At 40.4% G+C, this 17,441-nt stretch overlaps 1 protein-coding gene across 2 annotated transcripts in view; it reads left to right on the top strand.

Moving 5' to 3' along the window:
* The window catches only part of LOC122564509 (LYR motif-containing protein 4-like), a 156,749-nt gene that overhangs the window by 73,332 nt on the left and 65,976 nt on the right, over positions 1-17,441 (top strand). Inside the window, exon 3 of one of the 2 annotated variants that reach the window (XM_043719500.1) lies at positions 4,875-5,073. The exons of the other annotated variant lie outside the window; for it this stretch is intronic. Coding sequence (XP_043575435.1) covers positions 4,875-5,045 — 171 coding nt within the window. The 3' untranslated portion in view covers positions 5,046-5,073. Of the gene's footprint in view, positions 1-4,874; positions 5,074-17,441 lie in introns of those variants that run through there. 2 annotated transcript variants of the gene reach the window in all.

The raw sequence follows: 17,441 nt of genomic DNA, 5'->3' as shown, positions 1-17,441 counted from the left end.
CTCCAGGAATGCTGTAAGCTGGCCTTCCTCTTCCCGTTCGGGAAGGCCCAGCAAACGAATATTTTTTCGATGACCTCGATTATCGAGGTCATCAATATGATTTTCCAAGTTCCGGACTCGCTGCTTGAGAGTCCGGACCTGATCGATGGCCGATTGAGCAGTATTTTCGGAGGTTGCAGCCTTTAACTCCACCCCTCCGACTCGGCGTTCAATTTCTTGAATTTCTCGGTCGTGCTTCTGCAGCGCAGCCGAGAGCGAGTCCCAACGATTTCTGGATTCTGCAATAAAGGCATCGATCTTCGAGTCAAGCTTGGAAATCATTTCTGCAAGGCTTGTTACTGTAGGTAAGTCCCCCGGGGCGGCTGTGGACGCCTCTGCTGCAGCTGGAGAGGGTGGGGGAGGGGTTCCTGCTTGCTGAGAGCTGCGGGCTCCCTTCCCTTTAGTCATTTTAATTTAGGATTAAAGTGTTTAAATGTAATATTACACAACTAATTAAATTACACAACTATTATAAATGATTTGGTGAGCGTGGTAGGGGGTGGGTGACCCACTGTACCCAAGTCTTGGGAGGAGCACTATAGACTCAGTCTTGCTGGCTCGCCGCCATCTTGGATCCCCCCCAACTCTTTCTTAAATGAATCCAGAGACTGAGCCTCCACTGCCCTCTGGGGCAGAGCATTCCACACACCCACCACTCTCTAGGTAAAGAAGTTTCTTCTCATCTCTGTCCTAAATGGTCTACCCCATATTTTTAAGCTGTGTCCTCTGGTTCGGCACTCACCCATCAGCTGAAACATGTTTCCTGCCTCCAGGATGTCCAATCCTTTAATAATCTTATATGTCTCAATCAGATCCTCTCTCAGTCTTCTAAACTCAAGGGTATACAAGCCCAGTCGCTCCAGTCTTTCAGCATAAGATAGTCCCGCCATTCCAGGAATTGACCTCGTGAACCTATGCTGCACTCTCTCAATAGCCAGAATGTCTTTCCTCAAATTTGGAGACCATAGCTGCACACAATACTCCAGGTATGGTCTCACCAGGGCCCTGTACAGCTGCAGAAGAACCTCTTTGCTTCTATACTCAATCCCTCTTGTTATGAAAGCCAGCATGCTATTAGCCTTCTTCACTACCTGCTGTACCTGCATGCTTACCTTCATTGATAAGAACATCCAGATCCCTTTGTAGGAAGGGTTTGGAGGGATATGGACCAAGTGCTGGCAGGTGGGACTAGATTAATTTAGGATCTCTGATTGGCATGGACAGGTTAGTCCGAAGGGTGTCTTTCTGTGCTGTACATCTCTATGACACTTAGGTATAAATTTTAATCAAAACTGTTTTCTGCACCTTGTAGCTATTCTGGAGCATGCTCAGAGTCTAAGCATTGTACTTATTTTCCTTCATTTTCTAAATTATACCCTTCTGTGATACCATTCATCTCAACCTTTCCTTCAGTTCCCATAGACACATGACCATTTTTGCAATGTTGCATCTCCAGTCTAACTTTGTTACAAGTGCATCAGTAATTACACTAGGAATATTCATGAGATTGAGCCATTATTTTTAGTCTCTGGCATAATTTTGGTTATTTTACCACTAATTGAATTTTGCTGTTCTGGCTGTTTGCAAAAATTCACCATCTTTTTTGATTAGATGCTAAGTTTCAAGCCCCACGTCTTTTTCAGGCCTACTCAACTTATTTCCAAATCTGCAGCATTTCATCCTCATTCTGCACTGTAGCTATCTAGTTTTGTCAGTTTCTTCATCATTGGATTCTTGTGTTCCACCCTTCATAACTATCCTGTTTAAAATTCCCATCCATTTTCACTTACATTGAGTTACTTGCCTGCAATTGGATTGAATTCATAAACCTGGGTATTGTCATTATTTGCCTCATCATTTTTTTCATCCATGAGTTCATGTCATCCTGTTTCTACAACCTTGTATCTTTCCCATGTTTGGTTTTCCAGTTCTGGTATTTTTGTATATTATATAATCTCAACCTTTAGCCACTTTTGCTGAGTGTCCTTCATAAATTCTATTCCATTTCACTTCACTTATCTGTCCCTTTTTGAAATACATCACAAAGGGACTATTTTCAAGCAAACTTTTATTATCATCATCTATCTCTCCACTGCTTGATATTAGTTCATTGTCATTTATTTTTCCCCTTCTGTAAGTAACTTATTGTATATTATACATTTAAAGTATTAAATTCTTGTCTTTTTATTTATAAGTACAGACAGCAGATGAATCAGTGGTCAGTGTATTGATTTAATATCTTAGCATTCTCAGACTTAATTGATTATTTTGGAAGGAATTTCTCTTAGTTGTTCCTAAATGGACTTTGAGAAAAAGTCAGGACCGCAAATGCTGGAGGTCAGTGTTGAAAAGTGTGGCACTGGAAAAGCATAGCAGATAAGGTAGCATCTGAGGAGCAAGAGAGTTGATGTTTCGGACATAAGCCTTATGTCGACTCTCCTGCTCCTCAGAATGCTGCCCGACCTGCTGTGCTTTTCCAACACTACACTTTTCACTTCTTAATGGACTTTGTTCTTTTTCTGCTTCCTCCTAAAGATGCCATGGCACGTTAGAATGTAGTCAGGTAGGCAATAATCCATCCACTTTTGATGTCATTCAGGATAGATCAAGAGCAATCAAAAAGACTATAATAGCTAATGAGAAAAGATAGGAGTATATTTGATTAAATAGAATGAGCTGTAAGATATGTTAAACAGTCTGCTTATTTTGTTTCTCAAATGGTACTCTTCAAAATAAATTTGTTTTGTTATGAAATTTGTGCTCACCAGTTCAAGGGAAGTTGCTTCTTCGAAATGAAGCACTTGCCATGATTTTCAGTGTCAAGCCTTCCAAGTCAATTAAACTCATTACAACTGAAAATGTGTTGCTGGAACAGCGCAGCAGGTCAGGCAGCATCCAGGGAACAGGAGAATCGACGTTTCGGGCATAAGCCCTTCTTCAGGAATGAGGAAAGTGTGTCCAGCAGGCTAAGATAAAAGGTAGGGAGGAGGGACTTGGGGGAGGGGCGTTGGAAATGCGATAGGTGGAAGGGGTTCCTAGGCGGAAGATGAGGTGCTCTTCCTCCAACCGTCGTGTTGTTGTGGTCTGGCGATGTTATTACAATGGCGATGTTATTAACTCATTACAAAGTCAAATATCAGTGTGTCAGTTTTCCATTGGTTTTACACTGGCTGTCCTGTGACTTTTTTTTGTGAGAATGCAAATTCAGTGTAAAATTAAGACCAGGTTAGTGCTTTGGGCTCATTATTACTAGAAATCACTTTGAGACCAAGAAACTGAATTGATTTCCAGAATAATTTCACTCGATCAGTAGAGATGAATCTCATTATTTTGATCTAATGCATCAAGTACCCAATGCATTGAAAATAAGATTAATAAAAAACGGTGGATGCCTTAAAAATTTCAATTCAGAATATTTATAATTTCACTTTACATAAAAGTTTTATAAGATTTTGGAAACAACGGAGTGCAAACAAATTTAAATAGCTTCTTCACATTTTTCTATTTCACGCAATACTGAATAATGGATTTTCATTTCAAATTACAAATGAATCACACTTGCGTAGGTCCTGTGCCTAATCTCTTGTATAATTCAGCCATCAAAATGAACAATTGAAAAGTGAGTAAAATTGTAGAGAATAAAAGATGCAGGCATACACCTCTTTCTTTTGTTTTTCAATCACCGCTTTCCCTATTAAGTGAATAACTTAATAAAATATTTAAATGATTTGCAAAATTGAACGTGCAATACTTCCCCATAACTGACGTGTTAAGCACGTTTTGCCAGTCAATGTGTTTTATATGCATTTTTGTCTCTGTGTGAAAATTACCTTGTAATCAATGCAGTGATGTTTCAGAGTCATCTTCACATTATCGGGTGCTAGGGCTGAAGGACTTTTGGCAATCAATGCGCAAAGTGTTTTTTTTGGTTTTACACTGGCTGTCCGTGGGCGGCACAGTGGCACAGTGGTTAGCACTGCTGCCTCACAGCGCCAGAGACTCCGGTTCAATTCCCGCCTCAGACGACTGACTGTGTGGAGTTTGCACGTTCTCCCCATGTCTGTGTGGGTTTCCTCCGGGTGCTCCGGTTTCCTCCCACAGTCCAAAGATGTGCAGGTCAGGTGAATTGGCCATGCTAAATTGCCTGTAGTGTTAGGTAAGGGGTAAATGTAGGGGTATGGGTGGGTTGCGCTTCGGCGGGGCGGTGTGGACTTGTTGGGCCGAAGGGCCTGTTTCCACACTGTAAGCAATCTAATCTAATCTAATCTTTAGGCGTGAAAGCTGCCTAATCAGGTGCTAATGCTAAAGATTTGTTCAAGCTAACAACCTTGTTTTAGTGATTACACACAACTCTTTGGTAACAAACAGCTAGAAATGTGATTGAAACCAGTCCTTTTTGACAAAAGAAGTTAGAAATCAGATAGTAGAAGGTGACCACAAGGATAACATCAGGTAAATGGAATGGATTGAATCCATGCCAACAAAATTATGATCTGGGGAAAAATTTGGTAAGAGGCACAAAATTTACCTGAAAGGCACAAAGAACTACCTCAGACCCATAAGAAAACCTTTTTAAAAATTAAGTTTACCAGAATAAATGTGTTCTGAAATTATTTTTTTTAGCACAGCAGGTCTAACCAAATCTGTGGAGAGAGAAACAATGTTAACGTTTTGGGTCCAGTGTGACTATTCTTAACATGTTCAGTTAACTCTGTTTCTCATTTCAACAGATGCTGCCAGACGAGCTACATTCCTCCAGCATTTTCTGTTTTTATTTCACTTGTCTATCATCTGCAGTATTTTGCATTTATTGTCTTCAATTCTCTGCCCAAAAGCAGGTCCAACCCACCGGGAGAAAAGTTCTGAGCCCAAGCAAAGTTGGGACTGAATCATGTGCTGTTGACCAGTTTACCAGGAATCGTGCTCACTGTTACTCCCAGACACAAGCGTATTTTGGAAGAATATGCAGATTGATACTGAAACTGTTTGGCCATGTTACAAACTAACGTTTCTTGGCCATTAAATCCTGGAGTTGCACTTTAAACCCAAATCCTCACCAGAAGGTTTCCCTTTTCTTCAGTAGGAAAATCAGAAAATGTTGGACACACTCTATGATCAAGCAGTACCTGTGGTGTTAGAAGCATATTTAATACTTCAGGTTGATATATTTTCTTAAGAATTGTTTTTCTGAATCCTATGCCTCTTAGGCTTCTTCTGACCCTAGCAGATGTTCCTGACAGGTAGGGAATGTCAAACTGTTCTCCTGCTCAACTGAAATAGTAAATTTCTTCAGAACCCAGACTGCATTATTTAAAGAGGACTCTGCTGGCTTCAATTTGCTGTCCCTGCAACTTGCAGATTACAATTGAAGACAGTCTGGGGCAAGAAAGGGATGGGTTAGTTACTCATTCAATTGAAATGCCTGTCTGCTGCCTGGTTCCTGCCAGTCAGGGTGTAAATAATAAAAAACTCCACCTGTCAAGATTCTTTCTCTTAAAAATACTCAAAATGTGCTGCAGATATCTAAAGTTCCTGAATGTTTGGTGCGCCAGAATTGTTTATTCGAGACTTATTATGATGTGGTGTTTACAGTGAATTAAAATAAATATCATAATTGCAAGAACTTGTAGGAACTATGTTTACTAGGGCTTTGTGGTTTAAAACCAGATGCACAGTCTCAGAATAAAGGGCACATCATTTACACATTACCCCAGTGAGATATGACAACATCAGTTATCATCTCACAGAAATGATGGCAAATTAATGATCAACATTTTCCACCTCTCTCTTAGTGGTTGCGCTAGTTGATTGGAAGACCTTGACACCATTTTAATAATGAATTACCGTTTGGTTGCAATTGGCATCTTTTTTTTATATTTTAGTAGGGCAGACTTTCATGGAGGCCATGAGACTTTCTTTGAAATGTTTCCGATATGAACAGGTTTTTAGGCCAGATCTAAATAACAAAGCTATTTCGGAGTGTAGAGTCGAGCATTCTGTTGACATGGCATGCTTATTTCAGCTGATAAAACTATCATGGTTTCTATACTTAGAATATCTTTGTTTTGGATGATATGCATATTTGTCATTTTTCTCTCCTACTTAATTTATAAGATCCTTCCAAGACAGCATTTATGCTTATTACAATATTATAATTGTATGCACACTTGCATTTATGCCATTGATGGTAACGTTTATAGAATTGATAGTAGAATAGACCAGTTAAGTGAAGGAAAAGACTTGACAGAATCATTACTTTGAAGAGGCTGAGCACCAACTGTCCAATACTACTTCCTACCTACCTTGGACCATGTGTCCCCACCATTGAATATCAAGCCATTCTTTCCAGGACTTGTTAGTGACTTGATCACCTTCATCACCTTCCATGTCTGTATTCCAAAGGAATGGTTCCCTCAGTATTACCTTGTCCGCTCCTTTATCACCTCCATCCCCACATCCCTCTTCTGTGGCATCTATGCTGTAAGTTGAGCATTCTGAAGCTTGCTTTAAATTTATGATGCACACCATTATTGTGTAACAAGTCACTTTAATACTTTTTGATATTAAGCTGGTTTCCCTCTTATTATTGTTGCTCTCTTAAGATCTAGGCATGTTTATCTGCACTGAAGTTCACCATTGGGAAAGGAAAAGAGAATTGCAAATTCAATTATTATTTACTGCAGAATAGTATATATTTCTGGGAACACATGGAAGGAAAGGGAAATATTTGAAAATTACAGAAATGTAATATATATGAGGCAATCTTAATGCAAACAATTAGGCAAGATTTTCTGTAACTGCATGCAAAATAATTATAATGTGTTGGTAAAATACCTGGTTACATTTAAGATACATGTATTATATTTTTGTATATAGGAATCTACATATAATGCATCTGCATAATATTAATATGAAAACACTGTTCTGCTTTATAAATATTTAGTTTACCTCAGAATCATTTTCATCAGCAAAAGCATAATATAATTATGCAAAAGACTGCAGATTCCTCAAGGTGACATTTATGTTTTAAAAAAAAAAGTTTTGGTGCATCATATGTTATATGAAATGAACAGCAAAGTTAATCAATTCTCAAAAATTGAGACCGAGGGAGGTGTAACAATTTAATTAACTAAACATTTTCCAGACAATACTACCCTCAACTGTTCTAAATCATTTCCTGCTTTCCAAAATTTCACTGCTGTTTCTAGAACCTATTCCAAAAGAGAAAAAAAACAGATAAGTGCATTTTATAGAGATTGAGATGGGAAACCTATGATTGAAATGAAACTTCACCCTTTGAGCAGGAAATAATCTGTTCAGTAAAACATCTACAACTTTTGCTAAAATGAGAGAAGCAGCTGTTGGTATTGGAAATCTGAAGCATGTTTCCTGAGGAAAATCACTTGACTTTTGATGCACAAGCAGTGGATTGCACATTTGCATTCATATTTCACACATGCTATGGATATTCCAGTCCTATATAGCTCATCTGTTTTGCCATTTCATAGGATAAAGGCCATGTGTTCTCTTGAATGCTTTCCTGAAATGTTTTGTAGAGTATCTAAAGCTGATGGCATATTTGCTGAAATTCTAGAAGTTATACATCTTCAAAGTATCATTGGTCTGAATCTTTCAAGCCACAGAAAGTATTATATAGTTTACAGCATATACAATCCTTTTATTTAGCAATTTGAGATTGATGTGGCTGAATTTTCATCCTAAAGGAGGTAGAGGGAGTTAGCAAATATCCCACCTAGACTTCAGAAGTAACATACATGATAAATTGAATCAGACCCGTCTATCTTTTCCTTCTCAGACAACCCACCTATTCCAAGTATTAGACAGGTAACCCTGATCTGAACTAGTTCCAACACATTTACATCATTTCTTAAACAAAGAGATCAATACTGTAAACAGTGCTATCTCACCAATACCCTGGATAATTGAAGCAAAATTTCCCTTCTCCAGTATTCAATCATCCTTGCAATGAATGATCACATTCTATTGGATTTTCTAATTACTTATTGTAACTGCATACTAGCCTTTTGTACTTAAGTGCTTGGACACGCAGGTCCCTCTGTATTCCAGTGCTCTGCAATGTCCCATCATTTAGATACTTAGCATCCTTTTTATTCTTTCTGCCAAAATGAGCAATTTTATATTTTTCCATATTATGCTTCATTTGCCACTTACTTTACCAATGTTTATCCCTTTGTAGCTTTGTATGTCCTCTTCACAATTTGCTTTCCTACTTATCTAAATGTCTTCATATTTTGCAACTGTAGCTTCAGTACCTTCATCCAAATAAATTACCTAAATTGGAAGACGTTGAGGCTATTACACTGACCTCTGTGGTATACTACTGTTTACACCTTGGAAACCAGCAAAAAACCCAATTATAACTGCCATTGACTGTTTGCTAGTCAATTGTATCCGTTGCTCCCGATACGGTCTCCTCTACATTGGGGAGACTGGATGCCTCCTAGCAGAGTTCTTTAGGGAACATCTCCAGAACATCCGCACCAATCAACCACACTGCCCTGTGGCCCAACATTTCAACTCCCCCTCCCACTCTGCCGAGGACATGGAGGTCCTGGGCCTCCTTCACCGCCGCTCCCTCACCACCAGACGCCTGGAACTCACCTATTGTACTCTATGCTACTTTCTCCCTTCCCCTACCCTCCTCTCACTTACCTCTCCACCGTTCAGGCTCTCTGCCTGTATTCCCGATGAAGGGCTTTTGCCCGAAACGTCGATTTTACTGCTCCTTGGATGCTGCCTGAACTGCTGTGCTCTTGCAACACCACTAATCCAAAGTCATATAAACCCTTCTAAAGTATCAGTGGCCGAAACTACAGAGGTTTGAGACGTCTTTATATTTCATAAGTAAACATCATGCGACTGGCTAAACAGATCATGCGAAAGAGCTGTCAATCAAACAGCGTTTTCCCTTTGACATAGATTTTAACAAACGAATGAATGTCAGGAAGCTGAGCCATGTCTCATTATGTATTCTTAGCTGCATTTTGTCATCTACCATGCATGCTAAAACCAATTATAATTGCTTGTGCCTCTAGACAGGCTAAATTCAGTTCACTTGAAATAACAACAGTTTGAATTTAATATAATAACAATATAATAAGAAGTTGCAAGGTAATTCATGTTATAAGAAATGAGTCATAGAGAAGTACAGCATGGAAACAGACCCTTCCATGCTGACCAGATATCCCAACTAAATCTAGTCCCACCTGCCAGCACTCAGCCCATATCTCTCCAAACCCTTCCTATTCATATACCCATCCAAATGCCTTTTAAATATAGCAGTTGTACCAGCCTCCACCACTTCCATACACACACCGTTCTCTGTGTGAAAAAGTTACCCCTTAGGTCTCTTCCACATCTTTCTCCTCTCACCCTAAACCTATGCCCTCTAGCTTTGGACTTCCCCACCCCAGGGAAAAGACTTTGTCTATTTATCCTATCCATGCCACTCATAATTTTGTAAACCTCTATATGGTCACCCCTCAGCCTCCGGCACTCCAGGGAAATCAGCCCCAGCCTGTTCAGCCCCTCCCTCTTGCTCAAATCCTCCAACCCTTGCAACATCCTTGTAAGTCTTTTCTGAGCCCTTTCAAGTTTCACAACATCTTTCCAATAGGAAGGAGACCAGAATTGCACGCAGTATTCCAACAGTGGCCTAACCAATGTCCTGTACAGCCGCAATATGACCTCCCAATGCCTGTAACCAATACTTTGACCAATAAAGGAAAGCATACCAAACGCCTTCTGCGCTATCCTATCTACTTGCGACTCCACTTTCAAGGAGCTATGAACCTGCACTCCAAGGTCTCTTTGTTCAGCAACACTCCCTAGGGCCCTACCATTAAGTGTATATGTCCTGCTAAGATTTGCTTTCCCAAAATGCAGCACTTCGCATTTATTTGAATTAAACTCCATCTGCCACTTCTCAGCCCATTGGCCCATCTGATCAAGATCCTGTTGTAATCTGAGGTAACCTTCTTCGCTGTCCACTACACCTCCAGTTTTGGTGTCATCTGCAAACTTACGAACTGTACATCTTATGCTCGCATCCAAATCATTTATATAAATGATGATAAGTAGAAGACCCAGCCCGATCCTTGTGGCACTCCACTGGTCACAGGCCTCCAGTCTGAAAAACAACCCCCACCACCACCCTCTGTTTTCTACCTTTGAGCCAGTTCTGTATCCAAATAGCTAGTTCTCCCTGTATTCCATGAGATCTAGCCTTGCTAACCAATCTCCCATGGGGAACCTTGTTTAACACCTTACTGAAGTCCATCCAGATCACATCCACTGCTCTGCCCTCATCAATCCTCTTTGTTACTTCTTCAAAAAACTCAATCAAGTTTGTGAGACATGATTTCCCACGCACAAATCCATGTTGACTATCCCTAATCAGTCCTTGCCAAACCAAGTAAATGTACATCCTGCCCCTCAGGATTCCCTCCGACACGTTGCCCACCACTGACGTCAGGCTCACTGGTCTCTAATTCCCTGGCTTGTCCTTACCACCCTTCTTAAACAGTGGCACCAATCTCCAGTCTTCTGGCACCTCACCTGTGACTATCAATGATACAAATATCTCAGCAAAAGGCCCAGCAATTACTTCTCTAGCTTCCCATAGAGTTCGAGGGTACACCTGATCAGGTCCTGGGGATTTATCCACCTTTATGTATTTCAAGACATCCAGCACTTCCTCCCCTGTAATCTGGACATTTTTCAAGATGTCACCATCTATTTCCCTACATTCCATATCTTCCATGTCCTTTTCCACAGTAAATACTCGTTTAGCATCTCCCCCATTTTCTGAGGGTCCCCACAAAGGCTGCCTTGCCGATCTTTGAGGGGGCCCTATTCTTTCTCTATTTACCCTTTTGTCCTTAATGTGTTTGTAAAAATCCTTTGGATTCTCCTTAATTCTATTTGCCAACGCTATCTCATGTCCCCTTTTTGCCCTCCTGATTTCTCTCTTAAGTATACTCCTACTGCCTTTATACTCTTCTAAGGATTCACTCGCTCTTTCCTGTCTATACCTGACATATGCTTCCTTCTTTTTCTTAACCAAACCTTCAATTTCTTTAGTCATCCAGCATTCGCTATGCCTACCAGCCTTTCCTTTCACCTAACAGAAATATACTTTCTCTGGATTCTCGTTATCTCATTTCTGAAGGCTTCCCATTTTCCAGTTGTCCCTTTACCTGTGAACATCTGCCCCCAATCAACTTTTGAAAGTTCTTGCCTAATACCATCAAAATCAGACTTCCTCCAATTTAGAACTTCAACTTTTAGATCTGGTCTATCCTTTTTCATCACTATTTTAAATCTAATAGAATTATGGTCGCTGGCCACAAAGTGCTCCCCCACTGACACCTCAGTCATCTGCCCTGCCTTATTTCCCAAGAGTGGGTCAAGTTATGCACCTTCTCAAGTAGGTACATCCACATACTGAATCAGAACATTTTCTTGTACATCACAAATTCGTCTCCATCTAAACCCTTAACACTATGGCAGTCCCAGTCTGTGTTTGGAAAGTTAAAATCTCCTACAATAACCACCCTATTATTCTTACAGATATCTGAGATCTCCTTATAAGTTTGTTTCTCAATTTCCCTCTGACTATTAGGGGGCCTATAATACAATTCGAATAAGGTGATCATCCCTTTCTTATTTCTCAGTTCCACCAAATAACTCCCCTGTATGTATTTCCGGGAATATCCTCCCTCAGTACAGCTGTAATGCCATCCCTTATCAAAAACTCCACTCCCCCTCCTCTCTTGCTTCCCTTTCTGTCCTTCCTATAGCATTTGTATCCTAGAACATTAAGCTGCCAGTCCTAACCATCCCTGAACCATGTTTCTGTAGTTGATATCCCAGTCCCATGTTCCTAACCATGCCCTGAGTTCATCTGCCTTCCCTGTTAGGCCCCTTGCATTGAAATAAATGCAGCTTCATTTATTAGTCCTACCTTGTCCCTGCCTGCCCTGACTGTTTGACTTCTGTACTCAACTGTACCAGTCTCAGATTGGTCTCTTTCCTCACTATCTCCCTGGGTCCCACCCCCCACCTGACTAGTTTAAATCCTCCCGAGCAGCTCTAGCAAATCTCCCTGCTAGTATATTAGTCCCCTTCCAATTTAGGTGCAATCTGTCCTTCTTGTAAGGTCACTTCGACCCCAAAAGAGATTCCAATGATCCAAAAATGTGAATTCTTCTCTCATGTACCAACACCTCAGCCATCTGCTCTATCCTCCTATTCCTGCCCTCACTAGCTCATACCACCGAGAGTAATCCAGACATTACTACTCTCGAGGACCTTTTTAAATTCCTGCCTAACTCTCTGTAACCTCCATTCAGAATCTCAACCTTCTGCTCTATCCTCCTATTCCTGCCTCACTAGCTCATACCACCGGGAGTAATCCAGACATTACTACTCTCGAGGACCTTTTTAAATTCCTGCCTAACTCTCTGTAACCTCCATTCAGTATCTCAACCTTTTCCCTTCCAGTGTCTTTGGTTCCAATGTGTACAATACTGGCCCCTCTCCCCCGTGAGAATGTTCTGCACCCTCTCTGAGACATCCTTGATCCTGGCACCAGGGAGCAATGCACCATTCTGATTTTTCGCTGCTGGCCATTGAAACGTCTGTCTGAACCTCTGACTCGAAAGTCCCTTCACACAATTGATCTCTTTGAACCTGACATACCCCTCGTTGCATTAGAGTCAGTCTGAATACCAGAAACTTGGCAGTTCGTGTTACGTTCCCTTGTGAATTGATCACCACCTACATTTTCAAAAACAGCATACTTGTTTGAAATGGGAATAGCCACAGAAGGCTCCTGAACTAGCTGCCTACCTCTCTTACCTTTTCCTGGAGTTAACCCATCTATGTGACTTTATCTGAGACTTTCCCCCTTCCAATAACTGCCATCCATCACATTCCATTGTAGTTTCAAATTCCTCATTCCTTCTTAACTGTCTCTAAAACCGATCCATTCGATCTGATAGGATTCACAACGAATCGCATTTATTGCAGATATAATCTGCAGTAACCTGTAAATTCTCCTTAAACTCCCACATCTGACAAGAATCGCATATCACTGTACTGAAGGCCATTTTTGCTCCTTCACAGTCTACAGACCAAGACAATGACACCATTTTATTCCTCTCCAAAACACTGCCCCAGGTTAAATTAAGAGTTGTGGCTTATGTTTTAAATTTAATCAAGAGACATATCTCAAAAAACATAAAATCAAGAAAGAACCCACTCTACTCACTATTGCAGACTTTCTGTCGGCCACATTTAAAACAATTCACTTTTCTGTTTCTGTGCTATGACTTTGCCCAAGCAGTTCCTCCAAGATCAGTTGTGAATTTCACTGTTTGTTAATTTTCCCAGACACTCTCTGATGTGCAGCAATACATGAATTGGAACAGGAAAGGTGGTAACTGTGCAGGTTCACTCTGGTGTCAGTTGCTTTCTTTCTCTCTCTCTCCTGCACTGACCTCACTATGTGCTTCCTTTGTCTGCTGTTCTGTTTTAAAACTGCTGTTGTTTTGACTTTTTTTTCCAAAGTTCCAAAACAATGCAACAGCATATAAAACAGTAATTGCTGCTCCTAGAATTTGAGGAAATCGCCTCCAACACCTAAAATACCTCAAAAAGAAGCAGCTGTTACAGCCAGAAGTTGTTCCCATCCTCCATCTTGGATTACCCAGAAAGTGAAATTGGAATTTGGACCAAATGAATATCCAGAAAATTAGATTTTGAGAAGGAAAGTAAGCATTAACCCCTTATGGCAGAACAATTCATTTGCTCAAGCATTGCAAGCAATTGGTCCATTTTAAGTTTTCCTTTTACAAATCCCTCAGAATATTCCAAGTCAGTCTAAGTGTGGAAAAACCTCCGTGCATAAAGACTATCTAAATCCGGAGAGGTTCCAAAGCAGAATATTGCAGCACTCTTCAAGTAAAACTGCATATTAATTTGAAATCTGAAAGAACAGAACATGACCCTCACTGTAAAGGAAAATTGATTCTATTTTAAGAATCAGAGTGACTAGTATGCTTAGATTTTTTGACATTTGGGTAGAAAACCGGTCTAGTACGATGAATCAAAAATGCTTAAAAAGCTCAACTGTTAACATTTCAGATCTATGACTGGGAGCCCAATTCTGACCAAGTATCCTCAATGTAAAACATTCTCTATCCACATATCTAACCTGAATGTCTGAATGTTCCAGCTTTTATTGTTTGAATATGAAACCGACTAGAACTTATCACTTCCACACTTTAAAATCAAAAGTAAATTTCATCAAATAAATCTTTGAAGAATTGAAGATGTTGTTGACTAATAATAGGTAGGAGTAGGGGACTCAAGGAAGATTGACAGGCAGTTCTTTTAGCAGCAAACCAGCGTCTTGAATGGTATGTTGTCTCCCTGGTGCCAGAGTCAGGGATGTCTTAGAATGGCTGCAGAGTATTCTCAAGTGGGAGGGAGGGTGAACAGCCAACATAGGCAAAATGACATGTGCAAAACAAAAAGAATGAGGTCCTTCAACAGGAATTTAGAGAGTTAGATAGTCGATGAAAGAGGAAGACCACCAAGGAATGTAATCTCTTGATTACTTCCAGTGCTACGTGCTGCAAAGTTTAGAGTTAGGAATGGAGGTGCCGGTGTTGGACTGGGATAAACAAAGTTAAAAATCTCCCAACATCAGGTTATAGTCTAATAGGTCTATATGGAAGTACTAGCTTTCAGAGCGAGCCAATGAAGGAGGAGTACTCCGAAAGCTAGTACTTGCAAATAAATCTGTTGGACAATAACAGATTTTAAACTAGATAGGTCAGATGGACACGAGGCTGAAGGGATGGTGTAGGATGGAAGGCTTTAGATTTTTGGGACAGCTTCTTATTTTTTAAAAATCCGTTTTTCTAATTAACCTGTTCAGAGATGTTATTAGACTTCTGGAACAGGTAGGGTTTGAACCCAGGGCTCCTGATCCAGAGATAGGGACACTACCACTGTGCCATAGGAAGGCCCTGGAGTTGATTGGATCTGTACAACCTGAACATGTTACACTTGAACTGGAATAGGTCCAGTATCCTTAGGAGGTTTGCTTCTGCTGTTGGGGAGGTCTTAAACCAATTTAGCACTGGTTTGAAGCACAGAGTACATGTAAGATTAGGAGTAAGATCCAATCAGATATGGAAGGAATACTAGAATAATGAAGGAGAGAGTGAAGACGTGAGTTTTATAAAGTACATTTGAGCTCCAGAAAGCTAAATTATATCAATTTTAATGCATAGAGCTGGAATGGTGAGGGAGATGCACTTAAAAGCAGTGATCATGTGGGAATACAATATTGTTGAAATCACTAAGGCATGGTTGAAGGAAGGGCAGAACTGGCAGCTCAACATTTCAGGATGGAGAAGGTTCAGACACGATAAGGAGAAATGTAAGAGAGATGGAGCCACTGCATTATTGATAAAATAAACCATCACTGCAGTAATGAAGGGGGATGTCATAGTAGGATCTTTAAATGAGGCCATCTGGGTAGAGCTTAGAAATAAAAAGGGGGCAATTACTTTGCTGGGATTATACTACAGGCCTCTCAACAGTCAAAGTGAGATTGAGGAGCAGATATATAAGCAAATCACAGAAAAGTGTGAGAGAAACAAGGTAATAGGTCATAAATTTATTGAACCATAGAATCCTTACATTGTGGAAACAGGTCATTTGGCCCATCAAAAGAGTTTAGAAGGATATGTGCCAAGTGCTGGCAAATGGGGCTAGATTAGGTTGGGATATTAGGTCGGCATGGGCAAATTGGACCGAAGGGTCTGTTTCCGTGCTGTACATCTCTGTGACTATGACTCGAAGTCGACACCGACTCTTCAAACAGCATTCTACCCAGACCCACCACATTGCCATATCTCTGTAATATTGCACCTCCCATGGCCAATCCATGGACAGAAATACTGTACGTGAACATCACTGAATCTCACCAATAAGTACAATTTAGAATGCTAAATTTAATATCAACTCAAGTGCTGACAGCTAAATAAGGACGGAAAGAAGGATTAGTACTGCAAAACAGGGAGTAGAAACATCTATGTCAGTTGACTGCCCCATTGTAAAAATCTATCAGTATTTACCTGCTGCTTCTGTAATTTTTATTAGATGGCACTGTGTTAGGAATTTTCAATGTTAAATGAGATGCAAATTTTGCTACTCATGCAGCAACAGCAGTACGGTGTATTCACATTTCACACTAGAAAGTCTTGTTTGCAGTTATAGGTTCTGGCCACTAAGTGTCACCTTTCAACCATCTAAGTTTATCTTAGTTAGCAGTCAATGCTGTGATAAATATCAAAATTATGTATCAATTAAGTTAAGAAATCAATTAAAATCTTTCTGATATTCCTCATCTACTTATAGTTCCCCAGACTCTTTCCTACCTTACTGATGAGCTGACCTTGTGGAACCCTAATTAGAGAACTTGGATGGTTGACCCCTGACTCCATAATCCTTATCAAATCAGTAACCCAGAGCCTTGCTGCTTACCTTGAAATCTTCACTTCTTTCCCTCTCCTGTAGGGTATTAGCTGTCTGGCTATCTTACATTTTGCCACAGATTGCCTGCTTGAAGAACTTTCTTCAAAGTGCAAGTGCAAGTAAAGGATTTCAGGGCACATCGTAAAGTTATACCGTGCAGAAAAAGACTTTTTGGTTCAACTTGTATATCTGCTTCATGGCGACCAGACATCCCAATCTGACCTAGTCCCATTTGCCTTAATTTATCTTGTATCCCTCTAAGCCTTTTCTATTCATGTACCTGTCCAAATATCTTTTAATTGTTATAACTGTAATTGCCTCTACCAATTCCTCTCGCAGCTCATTCTGTATACACAGGACCCTCTGTGTGAAAGAGTTGCCCCTTAGGTCCCTTTTAAATCTTTCCCCTCTCATCTTAAACATATGCTCAGCAGTTTTGGATTCCCCTACCTGAAAAAGATGATACATTGTGTGGAGAAATTAATACAAAAGTATAACCATAACTATTCACTGTATTCATAAACCTCTATAAGGTCTGAAGTATACGAAATAAGGTAGGTGAACTTGCAGCATGGGTTGGTACCTGGGATTTCGATGTTGTGGCTATTACGGAGACATGGGTAGAACAGGGACAGGATTGGCTGTTGCAGGTTCCAGGGTTTAAATGTTTTAGTAGGGTCAGAGATGGGGGTAAAAGAGGGGGAGGTGTGGCATTGCTTGTCAAAGATAGTATTACAGCTGTAGAAAGGACGATGGATGAAGACTCGCCATCTGAGGTAGTTTGGGCTGAGGCTAGGAATAGGAAA

The sequence above is a fragment of the Chiloscyllium plagiosum genome, chromosome 29 (genome assembly GCF_004010195.1).
Source record: "Chiloscyllium plagiosum isolate BGI_BamShark_2017 chromosome 29, ASM401019v2, whole genome shotgun sequence".
Classification (NCBI taxonomy): Eukaryota; Metazoa; Chordata; class Chondrichthyes; order Orectolobiformes; family Hemiscylliidae; genus Chiloscyllium; species Chiloscyllium plagiosum.
This window is presented reverse-complemented; position numbering and strand designations above follow the sequence as displayed.